The 22,234-nt window shown below is 39.2% G+C and overlaps 1 protein-coding gene across 1 annotated transcript in view; it reads left to right on the plus strand.

The window, feature by feature from the left end:
• The window catches only part of LOC150078435 (beta-TrCP-like), a 255,323-nt gene that overhangs the window by 145,030 nt on the left and 88,059 nt on the right, over positions 1-22,234 (plus strand). Inside the window, exon 8 of the mRNA XM_090384331.1 lies at positions 14,255-14,517. Within this exon, the coding sequence (XP_090240457.1) occupies positions 14,255-14,517 (263 nt within the window). The remainder of the gene's footprint in view (positions 1-14,254; positions 14,518-22,234) is intronic.

Below are 22,234 nucleotides of genomic sequence, written 5' to 3' on the forward strand. Positions count from 1 at the left end.
GAAGTGTTAAGTTTCTGGAAAAATTAACTTTAATTTCTGGTATTATTTAACTTTAATCTAAATATGATTGTATTTGTAAAACCAGTTTGTCTAGTCTGTTGTTGTGGGATCATCCAGAAGTGCTATTCAGTAGCAAGTTTTTTGAACCAAATTGAAATTAATCAATTTTGCCAAAAAAAAAAAAAAAAAAAATTTCTGATACTTCTCAGTATCATTTGAAGATAAAGAAATGAAGTATTTTGCATTATCAGCAGTTCTGTTAATTTCATACTGAAATTAACAGAACTGCTGATATATGTATTTTTTTTTTTTTTTTTTTTTTTTTTGATTTGGTAGTTGTTGGCGCATCGGCTTCTGTGGCCATATTGCACCTCCCAAGGTTTTTGGAGTACTTTGATCCAAGCTCGAGGCAGGAATCGAACCCGCGACCTTATGGGTTGCCGGGCAGGTACTTTACCCACTCGGCTAGCCCGGTCGGCATATATGTATTGTGAAAGAAGAAAGAGTTAATGTACAATGGTTCTTGGTTGAGGAACATTAGAACACCTTACTATCCTACAGGTGTTCAGGATTACGTCTTCCTGGAGTTCCATGTTAGGGTTCTCTGGAAGGCCTATTGATGCTAGTTTTTTTTGGAGGCTCTTTGGCACCATGCCAGTGGTCGACATGGTGATCAGGATGGTCATTACTTGTTCCATATGCCATATATCTTTGACTTCCTGTCTTAGATCTGTGTACTTCCTGATCTTTTCCTTGTAGGTTTTCTTGCAGGATACTGGTGTTGGGTACCCCTGTATGTATCAGGAAGGTATCCATTTCCTAATCAATGAGGGTTATGTCTGATCTGTTGTGCCGGATCATCTTGTCCATTATTATGTCACTATCATGGCATAGTTTGCAAGTAAGGATCTTTATGGTGTGGAGATCATACTTGTAATATGGTATACTTTCTTTAATCAACAGGCAGTAGTAGTAATGGCAGTTGATGCAAGAAAGCAAGCTTATATAGCATCAGCCAAAAAAAAGCACAGTTAACCCATCCGTACCTTCCAAGGATTTGTCTAGTTCTCCCTTTCAATCCATCCACTTCCACAACAACAGATTATTATTATTAGCCATATGGTGCAAGGAAGCCCAAGGCTTTTGCTGCACCAGCCAAGAGAGAGAGAGAGAGAGAGGGAGCATGCGTGCGTGCGTGCGTGCGTCAGAAGTAGAAGGTAATCACCAGAAAATATTATGACATCCAGCTCAGGACCCTGGGTGAAGCCTGTTCCAACAGTCATCCAACCACTGGCTAAAGGCAAACTTCTGCACATCTGTCCTGCAACCATCCTTCCTCAACTTGAATTCATGACCCCTCAAAGCTTACTCAATCCATTCAAGACTTTAAACACCTCAACAGATCTCTCTGCAGGTGCCTGGTCTTGAGATGCTGGAATTTGCAGAACTGAACCCTTTCTAGGTAGAGCAACCTTTTGTTCCCTTCACCAACCTGGTTGCCCTTCTCTGCATCCATGCCAGCAAATCTACGTACTTCCTAAAGTGAGGCCTCCAGACCTGTATGCAGTACTCAAGATGCGGCCTGACCATGTCCTTGTACAAAGGGATGATCATCTTCTTATCGCTGCTAGCAAAGTTTCTGAATTTTATTGACAAAATCCCATGATATGTCCTGACAGCATGTCTGCACTGCTCACAGAATTTCATATCTGACTGCACAGTTACCCCCAGGTCTTTTTCATTCTCCACTACCCTGAGTGTAGTACCACACACTTCCTAAGTTACTCTGAGGTTACTGTTACCCATGTGCAGTACCTTGCATTTATCAATGTTAAACTTCAATTGCCATCCCTTAGCCAGTTGACCCTATTTCCCTAGATCTTGTTGCAGTAGCTCATGTGATGACTGTTGTTAACCACCCTGCCAACCTTTGTATCATCTGTAAACTTAGACATTAAGCCGGGTTTACCTTCATCAATACCATTGATAAATATTAAAAACAACAATGGACACAACACTGAACCCTGGAGAACTCCACTAATAACATTAGCCCATGGACAGCATGCCCACTGATGATCACACTCTGTCTTCTTCCACTTAACCATCCCTTTATCCATAGCAGTAACTTGCCTTTAATGCCAAATTACTCCAGTTTGTACAGCAGTGTTTTTATGCACAACAATATCAAAAGCCTTCTTGAAATCCAACTATACAATGTCAGATTTATTTTTTGCATCCATTTCCTTGGTCATTGCAGCATAGTAACCTGTCAGGTTGGTTAGGCAAGACTGCCCATTGACAAATCCATGCTGTGATTGCAGTATAATTGCATGCCTGTCCAAATGGTCCTGCATTACTTCTTTAACCAGTGATTCCGTTATTTTCTGTGGAACAGACAGTAAGCTAACAGGTCTGTAATTACTCGTGTCACTTGTTAATCTCCCTTTATGAATTTGGGGGATATTTTCCACTTTTCCAATCCATAGGACCTTCCTTGAATCCAATGATGCTCATAATTATGGCTAATGATTTCCTTACCTCTTTTACTGTCTCTCTTAATATAATTGAATAGATTCCATCCACTCCAGGTGCCTCTTTTATGTTCATCCTCAACAGTTTGTCCTCCATTTTCCTTTCAGTTATCACAAAGTCATTTAGGTCTTCATTCGAGTTTGATAAACTTCTGGCATCCCCTTCCCTAAAGAATTCCTCATGTGTGAATGTAGATGCAAAATACCAATTCAATTTGGCTGCAACCTGAGCAGGGTCATCAACAACTAACCCATAGACAGCATGGCCCAATGTGATTCAACCCTTTCCTTCTGCTGTTAATATAAGTATAGAAATCTTTAATGTTTTTCTGTACATTCTTTGCCAGAGATTTCTCATAATTTGTCGTAGCTTGCCTAACCTCCTTTGTGACTTGATTATAGACTAATTTGTATCTACCATGGGCTTCTGTATCACCTGATAATTTATGTGCATCCCACACACTTTCCTTCTCTGTCACGTGTCTGAATAGTTCATCTGACATTAATTAAGTCTATGCCGTGAACACTATTTCATTATTGGTATGAAACGCTTAGGGATTGCTCGTAGATGTGCCGGTGGGATCCTCCATGCACAGTTTTCCCAGAAGGAGGGGAGGAGATGAGTTTGACCAACTGATGATGTTGGTAATATCATCAGTTGGTCCTGCTGCACATAATCAAAAAACTCTGAGACCTCCATAGTCATCCTTGCGAAAACAAAAGTTTTTTCCTTTACCTTTGACAGTAAAGAAGAAGAATCTTTATTGCAATGCTTAGAATGATAATTTACATAATATTAGTTGCAACAGCCCATCACGGCACAGTAGCCAGGGGTTATTGTACTACAGAGACACTATTGCCTCAAGAACCAAAATACTTAAATAAATAATAGAAATGATAAATAAGTACAGGAAAATGGAGAAATGACTTTAGTATACTACATATATAGAACATTAAGTGAATGTACAATCATTTGCTTCACAATACATACAAGCCAACAGGGCTAGCCGGGTGGTTAAAGTTCCTCCCTGGCAACCCAAAGGTCGTGGGTTCGAATCTCGCCTCAGACTTGGATCAGAGTAGAAAATGCAAAAACCGTGGGAGGTGCAATATGACCACAGAAGCCGATGTGCCAACAACTTAAAAAAAAACAATACATACAATAAAGATATACATTGAATTGCATAAATATGTAACATAGTTCTTTGGGTTAAGAATATGCATTGCTGAAGAATCAAATTATAATAGTTGTAGCCTTGGCTACCCCACTGAGTATTCCTTTCCTATATTGTCTATAACAACAGAACTTATTGAAGTCAACATCTAGGTCCTGGACTCAAGATAGCATCTGCTGAGGAAGAAACCAGTCCGACAGATGAAGGCGTCTTTGCAGAGGACATAACTGGGGGATTGCTCGTAGATGTGCTGGTGGGATCCTCCGTGCACAGTTTTCCCAGAAGGAGGGGAAGAGATGAGACCAGTCGTGAGTTTGACTGTTGTTGTTGTTTGTTATTTGCTTTTTAGGAGCATTAGCAACTAAGGCCATATTGCTCCGGGATATGCGGTGGTCATTCCCTGACCTTTCCGCATCCTCCGTATTTGGTGGTGACGGGCTCGAACCCCGGTCTAATCAAGAAGCGTGTGCTACGCACTGCTGCTCCTTCCCACCTGGCTACGGAGGCGCCTTTGACTGTTGTGACGAGCCTTCTTTCATTAATGAGCAACTTGAGCCTTGGGATGTTAAGTACATTGGCCATATCTGTGGTCCGGAGCTGTGGAGGCAGGCTAAGTTTGTGGCACGCTCACTCGAGAAGCCAGTACTCGGATGAGAAAACTGGTTTGATGGTAGAAGGAGATGCAATGCCCAAATCCTTGCATTTATCAATGTATCTCACCATGGTGGATTTGTCTGTTACATGGTGCAAATGTTGCTTACATATCCATCTCAGTCTGGTGGCTTTTGTGAGGAGTACATCTACTTGCTGGCCGAAAAGAAGCTTTGGATCGAAACTTACTCCTAGGTCAATGTGATGTTGGACAAGAGGGATGGAGGTGCCATTGAGGGTTGGATAGATTTTTGTTGGCTGTTTCTTTAACTAGAAGACGATGATTTCTGACTTCTCTGGATTGATACGCAGACTAAATTTTTGAGGTAGATATATATTGAAGAGAGAGTGGAGGTTAGCTCTTCTGAGACATGGTGAGGGTTTTGGCTTGCTTTTATTGGTGTGAGTACCTTTAGATCGTCAGCATATGCCAGGATATTTAACTTTTGGATTACCAGTGGAGCAATAAGGGCGGTGAAGAGGAGGCCAGATAGCACTGCCCCTTGCGTGACTCCAACTGCAAAGTAATCTCAGTTGGAGATTACTTTGCAGTATCGTGAGTTATCTACAGATGATTTGACTATTCAGTTATTTAGCAGAGATGTGAGGAAAGCTAAGATGTCTCCTCCTATCTGATAGTGCTTTTCTAGTAGTTTTAGAAGAGATGGGATGTGCACCGCATCAAATGCAGATTCAATATCTACGTAGGTGGCTGCCAGCTTGTCTCTGTTTTCTGTTAGGATTCTGTTAGTTGTTGCTAGAAGGTTGGTCACAGTTGATCTGTGTGGGAGTGCATAGTAGATTTGTGGAGGATTGTCTGGCAGTATTTGCTTAGTGAGGATCGGGAGCAGTATTTTTTCTAGCAGTTTCAATAGACAGGATGAATTTGAGATCGGTCTGTAGTGTTTCATAAGTGATGGAACTCGAATTTTTGGCCTTGGTTTGACGAGGTATTCCTTCCATTGGTGTGGGAAACAGTGCTTTGAGAACACTGAGTTAAAGATATGTAACAGAGGTTGCAGGATGTAAGGACTCAGGCTCTTAAGCATAAATTGTGGAATCCCGTCAGGTCCAGTAGTAGAAGTTGCTGGCAGTGAGTTGATGGCATTAATTAATTCTTGTCTCGATATTATGGTTGTCAATGGGTCAAAACTGGTGTCAGATGTTGGTAGCGAGGGCTGGTCTTCTGGGTTGACAGTGGTGGTAAACCTAGTGATATAGCCAAGCCAGCTTTGGGGATCGAGTTGAGGGGGAAAACCTGAAGGGATATCCTTATATGGAACTTTCCCTATGCGTATGGTCCTGTCCAGGTACGATTTGATCGCTGTGGATTTTTGGCGGTTAAACTCAGCTTGAGCTCTAGAGTAGGCACTTCTGTCTGTAACATTGTGAGTTTGCTGCCACAATTTATGTAAATGTTGCTTGAGGTCGAATCGCTTCTTCAGGTCGCGGGACTGCCATGCTTTAGAGTAAGGGGAAATTGTGATCGTTCTTGTGGCCACATAGCTTGTTACAGATATAGTCCAATTGGTAAGGAGGGTGACGGCTAACTGGACATCACATGACTCTAGGGTTGACCAAGGGATTAATGATGCTGCCTCAATGCATCTCGGTATGTTCGGGAATGTAGGGCTGACATGTGACATGGTTTTGTTCTGCTGATTTGGAAGATGGCAATTAGTTGGTAATTGAAATAGCATTAAAAGTGTGTCATGGTCAGAGTTGAGCACCGTCCCTAAGGTTTTATCGATGATGCATGGTATGGAGGTTAGTATTAGATCAAGTTGGTTAGGCCCACGAGTTGGGAGTTCGCTGACAAGGCAGAGATCTGCGGTAAGAAGGTGAGAGAAACAGTTGCTTTAGGTTATTAAGTTGAGGGTATGAAGTGACCACATACAATGCTTACAGTGGCCAGTTGCAGCTGGTGCAGGATCCAGTTTGCTACTTCAAGGATAACGTCTTGAGATGGTGCTGGGGGCACATAGACTACAGTCACTTGAAGTACGGTAGATTTGTACTTGAGTTTGAAAGAGGTGGCTTCAAAATCTTGCGATTCACTTGAAATGGTAGAGATCAGTGTGAAGAGGCTTTGTCTATAAAAGATGGCGGTACCCCCTTCCCTCCTGTTATCTCTCGATGTAAAGGCAGACCTGTATCCACCTGGGACGGTGATCGCAATACATTCTTGATGGGGTTCTAGCCACGTTTCTGTGATGCAGAGAAGATCCAAGTGTGCAGCTAGGAGTAACTGCTCTAAGGCATCGATTTTATTTCTGATGCTGCGCATGTTTTGGTAAAGTCGCTGAAGCATAGCAGTCATAGGAATTCATACCAAGATTGCTGGCCTATAATATTTATTTATCAGTAGCTTATGGTGGGAACGATTTGTGATCCCGGTTGGGATAGTCATGTCCATTTGGTTCGGAGGTGGCATGCATGCAGGAGATGAAGAAGATTGGTGTTTGCTAGGGGGTAGTGGATATGTGCGACCGAATCTACTATGATCATATTCTCAGCCTGGCAATTTAATAACAGGATCCTATAGGAGTCAGCTAGGTGGCATCCAGTGGTTCTTTGCTAAGGCTGAGGAGGATCTATCTCGGTGAGAGGTCTCATAGAATGGTTGGATTATCGTTCCAACTGGCCACAGAGATGGGTAGGAGATTTTATTCAAATCTCTTGGGTTGCATTCCAGTTTAAAAGCTGCATAGTTATTACTTCTGACTGGCACCTGCTTTACAGAAACACGTATTCGGATTTCTTCTTCAACTACAGCTGCGACTTTGAGTTGGGTCATACGAGGATCTAATTTTGAGACGAAGATGCTTGTTCTTGCTTTTGTAGGCTGTTCTATTGCAAGGAGCCTTGATGTGGCTGAGGTGCCCATGACAAATAGGCACTCTCATACTGGTGGGAATTGTTGAGTTGGTTCTGGGCAGGTAGCTGGAGGAGTCTTTTTGTGCGCGATGCGAGATCCGCCTGCGACTTTTGCCCAGGTTGAAGAATTATCGTAATGGGTATGCTTTCCCCGTGGCTGGTTGGTATGGGAGGTAGTATCGGAAGAGCTGTGGACCTCCTTACCAAGGGAGTGCATGATGATGTCTACAGGTTTCGGGCGAGCATATGCCAATATGGAGTTGCCAGGGAAAGGTTGACTTCTTGTGTGATGCAGTGATGCAGTAGGTGGTTGGGAGAATAATGAGTGACGCTGGAGCTGTTTAGACATCATATCAGGATATTTGCTTCGTTTGCTTAGCTGTATGTTGTGCAGACTTATATGGTCATTGAGTGCTGGCTGGTTACTTCCTCTGAGGATCGAGGTGGTCTGACTAGTTTGCAATGTGCTTTCGTGGGATTCCATATTGTCACGGTCCTCCATTTGTGTGGGTGTATCTGGGGCATGCAATTCGTTTACTCTAAGGTTCGTAATGCCATCTGTCTCGCCAGACACTTCTTCACATTTGAGGGTTTGGTGTCGGGTTGAATTGCAATATAGGTGAGCTCGTCTGATGCCTGGTCAGGTGGTTGGAGCTTGAAGCATGAGGACTTAGTTTAGCTGAACTGCTGTCTCCTTTTTTCCTTTTTATCATGTCTAGCAGTGCATGTTGTGATTTTATGCTTTGTAACTGATGATGTAATAGCAAGCCTTGATTAGTGAGTATGAGCTCTAGTTTGTTCTGCAAAGATGACAGCTGTTTTTGAAGATCCATCGTGTTGTCTCTCATCTCATTTTTTTATTGCGATCTGTTCTGCATAAACTGAGTTTATTTTTTGGAAAATAGCATCATAGCTATCATTGTCCGTTTGATATACTATTTGTAGATCCGATGTGGTTTTGTCGGATTTGTCAGGTGTGCACACGGACGTGGAGGTTTCGCCAACGGTATCTACTACTATGCAACTCACTGGGTTCTCAGAATCCCTATTCGTTTTCGCAGGGAGTGCATTGCCATGCATTTTGCATCATCTTCTTGAAAGTTTTATGTGAAATTCTGGCACATCTTAAGCAGTAATATGAATTGCATGTAATACATTTGCTGTTATTTTTTATCGCTCTGGGGCACTGGCTGCAGGTCTCTGAATTCTTCATTTTCGCAGAGGCTGACATAAGATTTTAAGCTGTAGTAAATTATGCATGTGAGGGAAGCTGATTCAGTTAGTTGCTGTTTCACTCTTGTGAACGTACTTTGTAGGCGAAAACATTCCGATTAAGGGTTGATGGTAGATGGTTTTAGATGGATTGTTCCATGCACAGGTAAGCTTAGTAGTTAGGGGGTAGAGAGGTTTCAAACAGATATGCATCAGTTTTGTTCTTATTTAGCATAAAGGGTTGAAAAAAGATCCGTTGACTATATCCGGGTCGTCACAGCTATATGAACACCTGCTCAGGGCTCAAGGCATGTTACCCTTTAATGAGTGAGGGAGAAGCACCCCTAGGGATTTAGGTCAATGGGCCTAACAGGAGCTGCATGCCATTCTATCTAGTCACAAGCTACAGGAATAATAGAGCCACCGAATTAGGTGCCCTTGGCCTTATACGTTCCATCTAGAGGTATATCGTATACATTACCGTTTTTATTTTGGTGCTGATTATTTAAAATGCTAATAAATAGTTACCTGGTGACATTCAGCGGCTCCTGGTTTTATCTTCTTGTTGCTCTCCTCTCCTCTTGAGGGTCCCATTGATAGTAAACAGTAGATGTACTTTAAGTGGTACCAATATTTTTGTTGATTAAAGCGGGAGCTGTATCACTTAGCGGCCGCACTGACAAAAGCAGTGCTATATACAGTAGTTATGTCTTTAATTAAACTCCATGTTAGTACACTATGATTGCTGCCACCCAGTGGGTCTTTTACCTTCAGATTCTTAATGCATGAAGAATCAGTGCTGATAACCAGATCAAGAGTACTGCTTCCTCTTGTTGCCTCTCTAACATGCTGCTTTAGAAAAGTTATCCAAGAAATCCTCAAAAGCCTTGCTAGTGTGTGAGTGACCAACCCACAAACTTCAGAGAACATCTGGAAAGTTAAAATCCACAATTGTGAGGCATTCTGGTTTCCGATTTGCTGGCCCACTCTATTTCCCTGTATAGCTGTTTTTAGGTATACTCATCACACTCATTAGGCCTCTAACACACTCGTACTCCCAATTTTGTTTTCCTAGTGCTTATATCACACCAAACTGACTGAACATTGCACTCACTGCCATAGATTTAATATTCTTCTTAACTAAGAGCATAACTGCTCCACCTGTCCTGCCTTGTCTACCCTTCCTATATACATTGTACTCCTCATATTCAAAATTAGTATCACTGAGTAAGACCAGGTCTCTGCTAATCCTACAATGTCTACATTTAACAACTTAATCAATACTTCAAATTCATCAAATTTATTTGCAATGCTCCTAGCATTATTGTACATGCAAGTATACATGCTTCTGATGTATTATCCCTGCTGACCTAGCAGAGGTGGACTGGGTCAACTTCTTACCAGGGAAAACTTTTAGTGGCCTTGGAATGTATCGGAGATCAGAGCATAATATTGAAAATCACACCAGCCTCCTGCCCACTGGGTTTCCCCGGTAAATCTTATGGCCAGTCCGCCTTTGTGACCTAGTCATCTTGGTGATCTCCTTGCATCCTGCATTGATGTGCTTGGATTGTTTCTAGGTCCATGTGGCATCACCAGCATGTGTCATCTCTCTCTCCAGGGTCCTTGGTAATGTATTTCCTGTAGTTCCTTGTCTTGAATGGAAAGGGCATGACTTCTTCAGTTTCGGGGAAGAGTTTTCTGATCATGAACAATACATTGGAGGCCTTCTTAATGAGGATCATTCTAGTGTCTTCCATAGAGTGCTTTCTTCACCATCTTTCTGGCTTTGTGTCTTCTCTGTGTGGGTGGGGTTTCCTTGTTAAGGTTGTGTTGTGTGCTGTTTATCTTTATGGCTTGGTAGTTTGGTGCTGTGTTTTCCTGGTAGTAATCCGATAGGTTCTTAATCACCTTCTCTCTTGTTCAGTGAGATTAGTCAATCCCCTTCCTCCACCTTTCCGGGCTATGGCCAATTTCAGGTGATGTTGGTGGCCCTTGGTCGTCATTATCATCGTAGATCTCATAATCTCCTTCAGCTCAGCGTTGGTCCAATCTCTGATCCTGAAAGAGTACATTAGTACTCGGACTGCATAAGTGTTTATGGCTCTGACCATGTTCTCAACATTCAGCTTTGATTTTAGTAGGCTTCTCAGTCTCTGATGGTATTTTTCAGTCAAGTAGGCATTGATTTCCTTGTGTTTTAATTGATAAGCCTGCCTCATCCCCAGATATATTTGTGTGCCTCTCCCTCCATCTTGGCTTCAAACTCTTTACCAGTCTTCAGATGTTAGTTTCAGTTAAATTGCATCCTGATGTCAGTGTTAAACTCTTTGGTGATCTGGAGTAGCTGCTGAGGTTGATTCTCGGTTTCAGTATAGAGTTTGATGTCATCCATGTACATTTGATGAAAGAGGATGCACAGGTTCTTCCTTCCTTCCTTCTGTTATGGTATATCTTTACTTGCTATAATTGAGCATAGTGGACAGTGGGTTGAGTGCTAGACAGAACCCCATAGTGGGCTCAGGGCATCTCTCTGAGAAATTCATCTTCTGATGGTCTGGTCTGGTCACAATGTTCTTAATCATGATAGTGGTCCTCCATTTTGCCATGGTTGCTTCTAGGAAGTCTGTCAGTGTTGGATTAACTTTGTAAATCTTCAGTGTCTCTATCAGCCAGCTATGGAGCATGGAGTTGATCGCCTTGCAGTAGTTGACGTAGGCCATGTACAGGTTGCTGTGCTTCATGTAGCTTGCTCCATAACTTCCATATGAATGGCCAATTGCTCCTTCCAAATCTTTGCTCATCTGCTTAGAACCCTTCTGCTGTTCAGCCACGATGTTCTTGCTCTCCAAGTGGCCTTATATCTTAGTTATGCAGCTGGTCAATATCTTGTACATTGTTGGGAAACAGGTTATCATCTAGATGAACTGCTCTGCTGTATGCTTATGTGTGCAGCTGAAATCCTTGTACCAGTAGTTGTGAATGTTATCTATTCCTGGGGCTAACCAGTTGTGCAATTTCATCATTGACTCTTGTACATCCTTGGTTTTCTTTTGTTCTAGGCTTTATGGCTAACTTTGCTGCTCCGCAGGTTATCCTAGTACGACTTGAGTGCCTTCGGTCAGGGGTCTGCTTCCCACCTTCTGTTGTACAATGCTCCTGTAGAAGGCTCTCTGGTTTTCATCAAATATACAGTTGTCTATTTTCCTCTGAGCACCCTCCCTATATCAGTGAAGTCTCTTACTGAGTATGAGGAGCTTCTACTTGAGAGTGCCCAGGTATTCTACAATCTTCTCGGCCTAGTGTTTGCTGTGAATATTGTCTTTCTTGAGGATGGCCTTCATCTTTTCTGATCAGCTTCTCATTTCTGTTAGCCCATGGTTACTGGGTCAGTTGGCCTCTCTTCACTCTCAACCTTCTATCTTTTGCTGTAGCTTCCTTTCCCAAGCTGGTGGTTCCTTGTCTTTGCATTCTGTTTTCTTTTGGTCTGTGGTTTCTCTTCTGTTCATTCTAGAGACTGCTACAGTGGCACATTAAATGGTTGTATGGATGAAATACTAGATATATGAGGAGTTTCCGAAAAGTAAGGTAACAAATTTTTTCTCTCGATGATGTTTAATAATACGAAGTTGGTGTTCATTCACCACTTCTGGTTCAGTTGTGTTTGCATTCTTTGTAGTGGATTACTCACATTCTGTTTGATTTTTTCCAAGACTGCAGGCACTATCAGGTGCTTTGTGACACTGGTCTGTCTCTGGTCTGCTGTTCTTTGTTCAGTAACCTGAACAGCCAGGAACTAGTTCAACTACTTGGTGTATAGTTTCGTCATGTACATTATCGTGTTTGTCTCTAGCTTTGTTACTTTGTAGTTTGCTTGCATGATGAACGTATTCATTTCAGTGCTCCACTTCATGTATTGCCTTTTCTTCCTTATTGGGTGGTCACTGTTACACATGCATGGGAAGCACTTACAGTTGGTTCGGCTGGATGTTCTTGTCTTCCGTTGTGGTAGCCATACGGGTGACAGCACCACTTGCTCCATACTGCATCGAGTATTGGGCAGGATGGTCGATATTTCTACTTCTCATCTTCATCCAGTTATGAAGGTGGAACTGTTTTAGTTTTGGCTTTTACATCCAGTGGGTGGTAGTTACTAGGAGCAACACCGGATGCCATCACTTTGACTTCGGAGGAGGTAGGTCCAATGAAATGACTTTTGTGATTTTCCTCCTAGCGATCCCTCCCCCCCACCACGCCAGGATTCAAACTTGGGTCCATGATATTGCTGGTTTGGCATCATAACCATTGGATTAATCGCATCTTTTTAATTATAATATTATTATTTTAACAGCCCCCCCACACACACACAAGCCCTACCTGCATGTTTTTATTATGTCCGTGGAGTGTGTTCACAGGCCAATTTGCATATGATGTGGGCTGAAACCCAGAATAATTCATGAGTGGGGCAGAACCCTACTTCCCCCCCCCCTAAGATTGACTAACTACAGCTTTTGACTAACAAGAACTTTAGAAATACCTCTCCAAACAAGTGACAAGTAGTGAAACCACTATACTGTCTTGGAGGGCCAAGTGTACAAGGAAGCTTGAATCATAACAAATTATCCCAAGTAATGCTTGACATTTTAACAATTCTTCATAGCAAATGCTGAGTCTAAGAGAATATTCGGCCAGGGAAAAAAAAAAAAATGGGTTCAGATCTCTTTCTGGTGAAGTTTGGAAATGCTCTTGACAATCAATTGTAAACATCTGTGCCATTGATATAAAAAAAAAAAAAAAAACTTTTCCTCATCATTTCTGAAAAAGGCAGTCTGCCACACTTTTTTATTGAAGCAGTCATGGCTAATTTCATTTGACAATCCAAACAGATGTCCACAGACAAAAAATCTGAAATAAACTAATGTGTAAAAGCATACCATGTTGTATTTTAATATAAAACATGTATATTGTTAGTGAATTTTATTTCTTGTGTAGTGTGGACTTCAAAAAATTCTTGTTTTTTTTGTGAAAAAGCTCTTGTTTTCCTGCTGCTTTCAGTTACCTTATCTCTAGCTTTTCAAAAGTCAAAAGTTGGCAGCCATATAACTTAGCTGCCAACTATTCTCTGCATTGCAGGAAAATTGTACTGTCTGTGTTGCAGGTACATCTTCTCCTTGAAAATTCAGCCAGTTTGTGAAGCAATTCCAGATTCAAGATTCCTGTACAAAATAATCTTGCAGTATCCAATCACTTCACACAGAGGACTTGAATTTGCATTAAAAAAAAAAAAAAAAAAAAGCCCATTTTCCAGTTATATTGCAAATTTCATGAATACCATGCAGTTCTTGAGAGTGGGCATTAGAAATTAGTGGTCTGTGATCTCCTCGACTGACAGACTCTCAGAGGTAATGCTTTCTTGTTTTGGTTCATTTGATTCAGACAGGCATTTTTGTTCTGATCAGAAGCACTTTTGGACTGGAACATTGTGGTTTAACTTCTGATCTATTATTTTTGTATTTCCAAATAACTGTTTTGGCAATATACATTACGGTGATGATTTTGCAGATTTACCTTCCCCTCTACATTCCTCACTTTATTATAACAAACTTGAACTCAGTTAATTCATGCTGTTTGGGCATGGTGTTTATATGATGACTCACTACTATGAAACAGTTATACACAAAAAAGTGCTAACAAAAATATTGTATCAACAGGTGCCTGTTTAACTCTTGGCCAAATAATGTACACAAATTTTTTTTTTTTTTTTTTTTGTGTATGTGTGTAACCAATACCTTTGTTATTTATGTATAGGATCGCTCAATTGCTGTTTGGGATATGGTATCTTCAACAGAAATTAATCTTAGAAGAGTCCTGGTTGGACATCGTGCTGCAGTAAATGTTGTAGACTTTGATGAGAAATACATTGTTTCAGCATCTGGAGATCGTACTATTAAAGTATGGAATACGTCCAGTTGTGAATTTGTTCGCACATTAAATGGTCACAAAAGAGGTATTGCTTGTTTGCAGTATAGGGATCGCCTTGTTGTAAGTGGAAGCTCTGACAATACCATCAGGTACAGAATGAGAACATTTCTAATAATTTTTATATCTGTAAATTATCTTTTATTGCTTATTTGTTTATTTGAGAACTACCAGTAGTTCTCAAATCATGAATCCTTATCCTTTCTTAGGGATTGCAAATTATTCACAAGATATAATTATGTTGCATATTAAGAAACTTAATGTATAACATAATTTTATGGGGGAGAGGAGGAAGTAATATCACGAGTAGATCCACAGGGAGCAGGTCATGGAACAGGGTTTGAAAGCCACTGATACCACATGAATATAATTTGGTCAGTGTCACAAATATAGTGAATACTTTCATCCTATGTACAGTATAAACCAAAAGTCCAGATAAATTAATAAAACCATTAAAGCAAATTATTTGTATTTATGTGATGTACAAACATATAAACAAACAAAAACAAATTGATAGCTGTGGTCTTATGTGCACCATCAGAAAAAGAGTTGTTGAACATAGCCATGACCCAGTTAATTTGATCTGCCTTTTTTGGTCTAAACTTTGTATACGAGGGCTGTTCTGAAAATACGCAGACTAGCAACACTGCTTCGTTGCTGGGTAAACGAGTGACAAGTTTGTGGCCTAGTAATGTTCCCTCACCTTTTCTTAGTTTGTGCAAGCGTATTACGTAGCATTCATTTTTGTGTTTGTTATAACAGTTTATGTGAAGTGTGTTTTATAATGGGGGATAAGAAAGATATTTCGTTAATTATTAGACAAAGAATCGCGATTGAATTTTGTGTAAACTTAGACAAAAGTGGTTTTTGGATAAAATTATCACTTGTGATGAGTCCTGGATTAAACATTTTGATCCCAAGTCCAAACAGCAGTCGAGCATATGGGAACACCATGATTCACCACCTCCAAAAAAAATTTCGAGTTTTTGGTTCTTAAAAAAAATAATGTTGATTTGACACCTGCGGAATAATACTGCAGCACTGGGTTTCTGAGAAACAAACTGTAAATGAAGAATATTATGTTAACATGTTGCAAGTTCACCTCAAAGGAGCAATTTCCAAAAAAAAAAAAAAAGACCGGAACTGCTTAATCAAGAATGGTTTCTTCTTGAAAATGATGCTAGGTCACATGTTGCACAACCAGCAATGCAAGCTTTAGCAAAAATTGGTGGTCAACCACTGGACCACCCTCCATACAGCCCAGACTTTGCACCGTGTGATTTCAGGGAATTCCCAAGCTTCAAAAAAGAGTTGAGAGGAAAAAGATTTAACACAAATGAAAAGTTAAATCTGGTACATCTGCTATCCTGCAAAGGCTTTCAGAAAATAGGCTGCAGCACGTTTCAGAAGCTAGTGAACTGCTGTAAAAGGTGTATAGAATGTGAAGGACACTATTTTGAAAAAGAGACCTATACCAACCTCCCAAGTGACTCAGACTAAGAGCAGTGATCTCAGTCCGCATATTTTTGGAACAGCCTTCGTAGAAATAGCCTCTTGACTTTTCTTTTAAACTTCCAATATACATTTTGTTTGTTTTTTTTTCTAAAACTCCAGATATTTCATTTCATTCTGTTGCTTTGTATAGGTAGTGAACCGCTCATAGGTTTACATTCTTCCTAATTCTTGTTTCCTAAACACTTTCGTCAATATATTATTATTATTATTAAGATAAGATGATGTTATCAAGAAGGAAGTGTTCTGTGGTAGCATGTGAGCTGGTGATATTTTTTAATACTGCCAAGTGGATTTTTTCATTACATAAAAATTATTATTATTTTTTTTTTTTTTTTATCTTTATGGTTGAAATTAGTAGCACACTGACTATTTGTGTTTATCTGATAAAGTAGTAAAAAGAAATTAGTGTCGAAGTAAGAAGTTGCTTAACTTTAATTGCACTGACATAAGGCCAGTATAAAAGCTATTTAATATTTTTTACTTAATATGGGGGTCACCAGTATCCAAGTATTCATTATCCAATTTATGAGGTTGCAAATAATACATAAAAAAATGCAAAAGCATAAAAAATACTAGCAGTACCCATTGCAAAAATTTTGCAATTGGTAGCAGAGTTTTTCTCTAGCTGTCCTAAAGAAATGTAGTCCGTGTTTTGTTGTGAGCAGGCAAGCCAGTATGTGTTGAATCCGTTCTCATTTCTTGTATCTGAGGAAACTTATAAATTTTCTTTCATTTCAATATCTTTCCAATTATTCAAAATGTGCACACTGCATAACAATTTCACACATACAAAATGTAGTACAGTCTCTATAATACTTCTTTGAAAATGACATTTTTTATATTCTTGTGTCCTTCTCGTAACCTTATTTTAACATGCTGGAATGATCTGACCCGTGACATTGCTACATACAATTGGCTGTGACTAAATACAGGATTAGTAAGTGAAATTCTGACCCTATCAAGCGTTTGTTCTTGATTTTTATTTATAGCCAGCCGAATAGGAAACTGCAGTATCTCTTAAATGAGAATGACAAGGTCGAATCGGATGGAGTCAAATCTACACGCAGTAAAGCTGCCTGCCTTAGTGCATTTGGTAAAATTTCACAGTTTTTATTGCCTGATATTTGCCCAAAAATTTTTGGACAATTCTTTGCCATCTCTATAAAATACTACTGAAAAGGGCAGAATATTAAAAAGTACACTAAAAACTCACCTTTCACTTTAAAAACTTGGTCAAACTTTCATTATTAATGTTTAATTTTCTTGCTGATGCTTCTACTGCATGGTACCTCTTTAGTATCCAGCAAATATCAGCCCTGACATTGACATTTCAACTCCCCTGGTACCTCATCTCCATGAGTTTAATGTCCTGTTTAAACCACTCACCCTGTTCTTCACTTACACTTACACTTGTGGAAGTATAAAAATGTACCGTGACAATCATGTTTTGGCCCAACTTCTTGAAGTTTGCCGACATATTATCGACTGTAGTCTGGTAGTCTGGATCTTTATTGTTCTCTAAAAAATTTTCAACCACAGACCTGAAACTAATACATACCTGAATTTCTCTTTTAAATTTCGTTCCTTCATTAGTATGCAAATTTAAAGTTTTCTCTAGCTGTTCTAAAGAAATGTAGTGGGTGTATTGTTGTAAGCAAGTAAGCCAGTACATGTCGAATCATTTGTCATTTCTGATATCTGAGGAAACTTATAAATTTTGAGACCGATCCTGAATACATTTGCAGAAACACAAAAAGGCCTGTATCTTCTCCGCCTCAAGGTACGTTCAACACAACCAATCATAGTAGCATGGCGGATGACATGTCTTCCTGACTGTGACATAATTCTAAATCCTTAAATTATTACTCACCTTAAAAAACATAAACTCGAAGTTGATAATGATGACTTCTGAACGTTTTAAATGTATTAAACATAATGAATGGCAATGAGTCTATGAGCTCGCGTGTGCAACATGGGGACATATAGTGAGCGAGCAGTGCAGTGGAATCCTAACAGTTAGTTCTTTCTTTCTTTCTTTTAAGGTAGGCAATTTCGCAATTGGTAGCAGAGTTTTTTTATTATTATTATTTATTATTTTTTATTTTATTTTTTTCGGAACAAGGGACACGATTGTGCAAACATGCAAATTGTTAATCATTTAAATAGTTAAAAGTGCAAATTGTTAATAAAAAAAATGCCTTATGCTTTGTTTAACAGTTGACATCTTCCTGTGGCTTCATCTATGAAGTGAATGTTGAACTGATCTCATTTGTACTACAAAACTGGCCCTTTCCATAAAATAAAACTATTCGGAATTTTAAAATTTTAACAAATTTGAGACCACTTCTAGCCCGATTGGTTAAGCCTATCGTTCACACTGACTGTCGAAAGAAAATGCCTTCCTTATTAAATATATAGATAATAGTATCTATGTACTTTGTTTCAGCTTAAGTTGAAGCACCACCAATACACATTTGACTATTTCTGTCCCACTCTTCCTGTGAGCATCCTGTTGACTCAACTCCCTCTACCTACATCAGTTTCTCATTTACTGTTGCTTGTAGTAGACACATCTGATATTTTAAATAATTTTTACCTTAAGTGAATTCTTAGTTTTATTTATTTTTATTAACTATGCATTCAAATTGAAGTGCTGATGATAAAACATAACAAAAAAAAAAAAAAAAATGCAAAAGTTATGGTTTAGAGGTTAAATTAGAAGTTATACATTGTAAAAGAAGTGGAGAAAAAGCAATTGATATCATGTGCTCCCTTGAGATCCTGGAAACAATTCACACCATCCAACATTCACAAATAATGAAGGAGATATCAAAAGCAGAGCAAAGAATGTAATTTCGGCATTCTGAGGTTAAATTGACTAGAAAAAGGATTAGAGATTATAGAAAGATGAGGCAACTGAATAGAAGACCTTTATCAACGACACACCCCCTGTAAGCTTAGCACTCATGCAAGAAAAGGCCTTAAGCTTATACGAGGATATACAGAAAGAAAATGGAGAGAATGAAAATCTCAGAAAATTTGTAGCATCTAATGGTTGGTTTCATTAATTCAAAAATGTCAGAATTCAAGGAGAAGCTGCTAGGGCAGATTCAAAAGCTGTATCATTTTATCCTTTAGAATTTAAAAGACTCATTGAGGAGGGACAATATAGTCCTAAACAAATTTTTAATGTTGATGAAACGGAGTAAATTGGAAGCAAATGCTATCAAGGATGTACATTTCAATCAAATAAAAGGCAGAACCTGGTTTCAAGACATCAAAAATTCGCATAACTTTACTTGTTGGTGGAAATGCATATGGCGACAAAAAACTAAAGCTTTTTTCTACAGGAGTTAAAATCCGATAGCTTTAAAAAAATGCCAAAAAAGTTTGCTACCAATGATATGGAAGTCCCAATGAAAAGCATGGATTATGAAAGAAATATTCCATGACCGGTTTATTCATTTTTTGTACCTGAAGTAAAAAAATATTGCGAGGATTCAAATATAGAATTCAAGGCCCTTCTTGTAGCCAGTGCCACAGTGCATAATATTGATGCTGACACTGACTTGTGCCCTAATGTTAAGATTATATTTTTACTGCCATGAATGACATCAGTAATGCAACCCATGGATTAAGGAGTTATCACTCTTTTCAAGGCTTATTGCCTTCGACTTACATTTAGAAAATTAATTTCTAAAACTGATACAAGCAATTAAAATAACGTGGTGGATTTTTGGAAAAGTTTTAATATTCTGTACAGTATAAAAATGATTGGAGAAGCTTGGAAAGAAATTTTGTGTAAATAAATGAATAGCTCATGGAAAAAGTTATACCCTGATGCTGTTCATGGATATGAAGAATGCAGTGCGACCAGTGCAAAGTACTGGGAAAACAAAAATGAGAATATGTGATAGGCCAAATGGCTGCTGAGTATAACAAATCAGCATATCAGAATATCCTATAATGGAGTATTTTAACTTTATAGAGGAAATTGAACAAAAATTTAGCATTCTAGCGGGCCTATATGAGGTCTTCAAGAACAGAATTGATGCTCTTTGAAGGAATTGAAACAAGGGGATCCAACTGCCCAGCTCAGCGATAGTCAACAAACAACAACATCCTCAAAAACAGGGAGCTCTAGGCCCTGTTGTCGGGGAAACCTGAAATATATTGTGTAAAAAAAGGACAAAGAGGTGGAATAAAAATAAAGTGCATCTTCCAAGGGCAAAAGTTATTGATGCTATAGAGAAGCTACATTTTTTAAGGACACAAAAGGTAATATTGTTGTACCATTGTATCATTATTCTTAATAATGATATTAAGAATAAGAGAGTTGAGAATTTACTTAACAGGTATAAGGCAATGTTGATAAAAAAGTCAAAAGTTAGGATTAAATTTGAATGAATCTACAATTCTGTTCAGACATAACAATCACTTTGGCCTTGGAGAGCCATGTAAGGCTCCTGGGACAGAATTTGAATTTTTCTAAGTGTGATCTGTGCACTAAACAAGAAAGACTGTTTTTATAGGGATGGGATGCACTTAAGTAAAGGTGGCGATAGAATATTTTCTGATGCTATCAAAGCAGCGTAAAATGTGTTGGAAAACTGCTACAGCGGAGGGGGTGTTACACAGAATAGTAAATTAACGGCAACCACAAAAAACGGAAAATTATTCTTGCACTGCTTCTATTGGGATATGCAGCAGTCTGTAAAGCAAGGTGTCAGGGATTACAAGGCCTGCAGGATCCTCGTGGGACAAAAAAATAGATGGGCTGTGGTTCGGTTTGCTAAGAGCAAAAACAAGTGCACATATACACCAATGCTTGGAGTATAGTAAACAAATTTGAAGTATTGGTTAAGTCATCAAATGCAGATATTTTAGGGATATCAAGAAAACACAGCACCACTGAGACATCACGAATGCTGAATTTGAGTATTGTGGGTACAATTTGTAGGAGGCGCCTCCGTAGCCAGGTGGGAAGAAGCAGCAGTGCGTAACGCACGCTTCTTGATTAGACCGGGGTTCGATCCCGTCACCACCAAATACGGGGATACGGAAAGATCAGGGAATGATCACCGCATATTCCCGGAGCAATATGGCCTTAGTTGCTAATGCTCCTAAAAAAAAAACCAAATAACAAATAACAAACAATTTGTAGGTTTGTAATTGTGGATTCCAGGAAAAATAATGAAGTCACTGATTAAAAAAGGATTGCAGGATTATCCTGACAGGAATGCATTTATAATGAGGGGTGCTGATAAATTTTCACCCTGACCTACATCCATTTTTTTTTTTTTTTTTTTTTTTTTTATATATATCTTTTATGTTACACAGACTGTTTGCCTCAAAAAAAACCCTGATATCCATTTTTAGTTTTCACAGGTTGAAGAAATGATGTCACTCCAAAACATCAGTTTCAGCAAAACTGAAGGTAGAGTAGTTATGAAATACCTCTTTCTACAGGAGAAAACACCAAACAAAATTCGTGCTGATATGTTGGCAATGTTGGAAGCATATGCATGCTATTCAACTATCAAAAGCTGGATTGCAAAATTTAAAATGTAGTTTTTTGTCGCTAAAAATGCAGAGAGCACAGGTAGACCAGTTTCTGCAGTAGTACCTGAAAATGATGATGCCATTCACACCATGATACCATCTGACAGACAAATATTTCTGCTAAATGGATAGCTGAAGCTCTAGGCATGTCTGGAGAATGTGTTGAACATATTCATGACATATTCAAAAATATTGTTCAAGGTTTAGGCCTAAATAGTTATCTAATGAACTAATGAGACTTGTAATAGAGAAGAAAAATGCGTGGGATGCATATAAATTATAAAGCGACTCAGAAGCCTATGGCAGATATAAGCTAGTCTGTAATCAGGTGACAAAGGAGGTTAGGCAGGCGAAGGCAGATTACGAGAAATCTTTGGCAAAGGATGCTAAGAAAAACAGAAAGGATTTCTTTACTTATATAAACTCTAAAAGGAAGGGGATGAATCTGATTGGTCCACTTGACATCGATGGTTCGACTGTTGATGATCCTGCTCAGATAGCAAACAAACTGAATGAGTATTTTGCATCTACATTCACACACGAGGAGTTATTAAGGTTTGGAAATGGCAGAAGGTTATCAAATTGTAGCAGGATACTTAATGATTTTGTAATAACTGAAAGCAAAGTGGAGGAGAAATTGTTGAAGTTAAACATAAGAAAAGCACCTGGGGTGGATGGGATCTATCCAGTTATATTAAAGGAGGTGGCAAAGCAACTAAGCAAACCCTTAGC

Source organism: Mastigoproctus giganteus, chromosome 11, assembly GCF_048544385.1.
Source record: "Mastigoproctus giganteus isolate SK-2022 chromosome 11, ASM4854438v1, whole genome shotgun sequence".
NCBI classification, from domain to species: Eukaryota; Metazoa; Arthropoda; class Arachnida; order Uropygi; family Thelyphonidae; genus Mastigoproctus; species Mastigoproctus giganteus.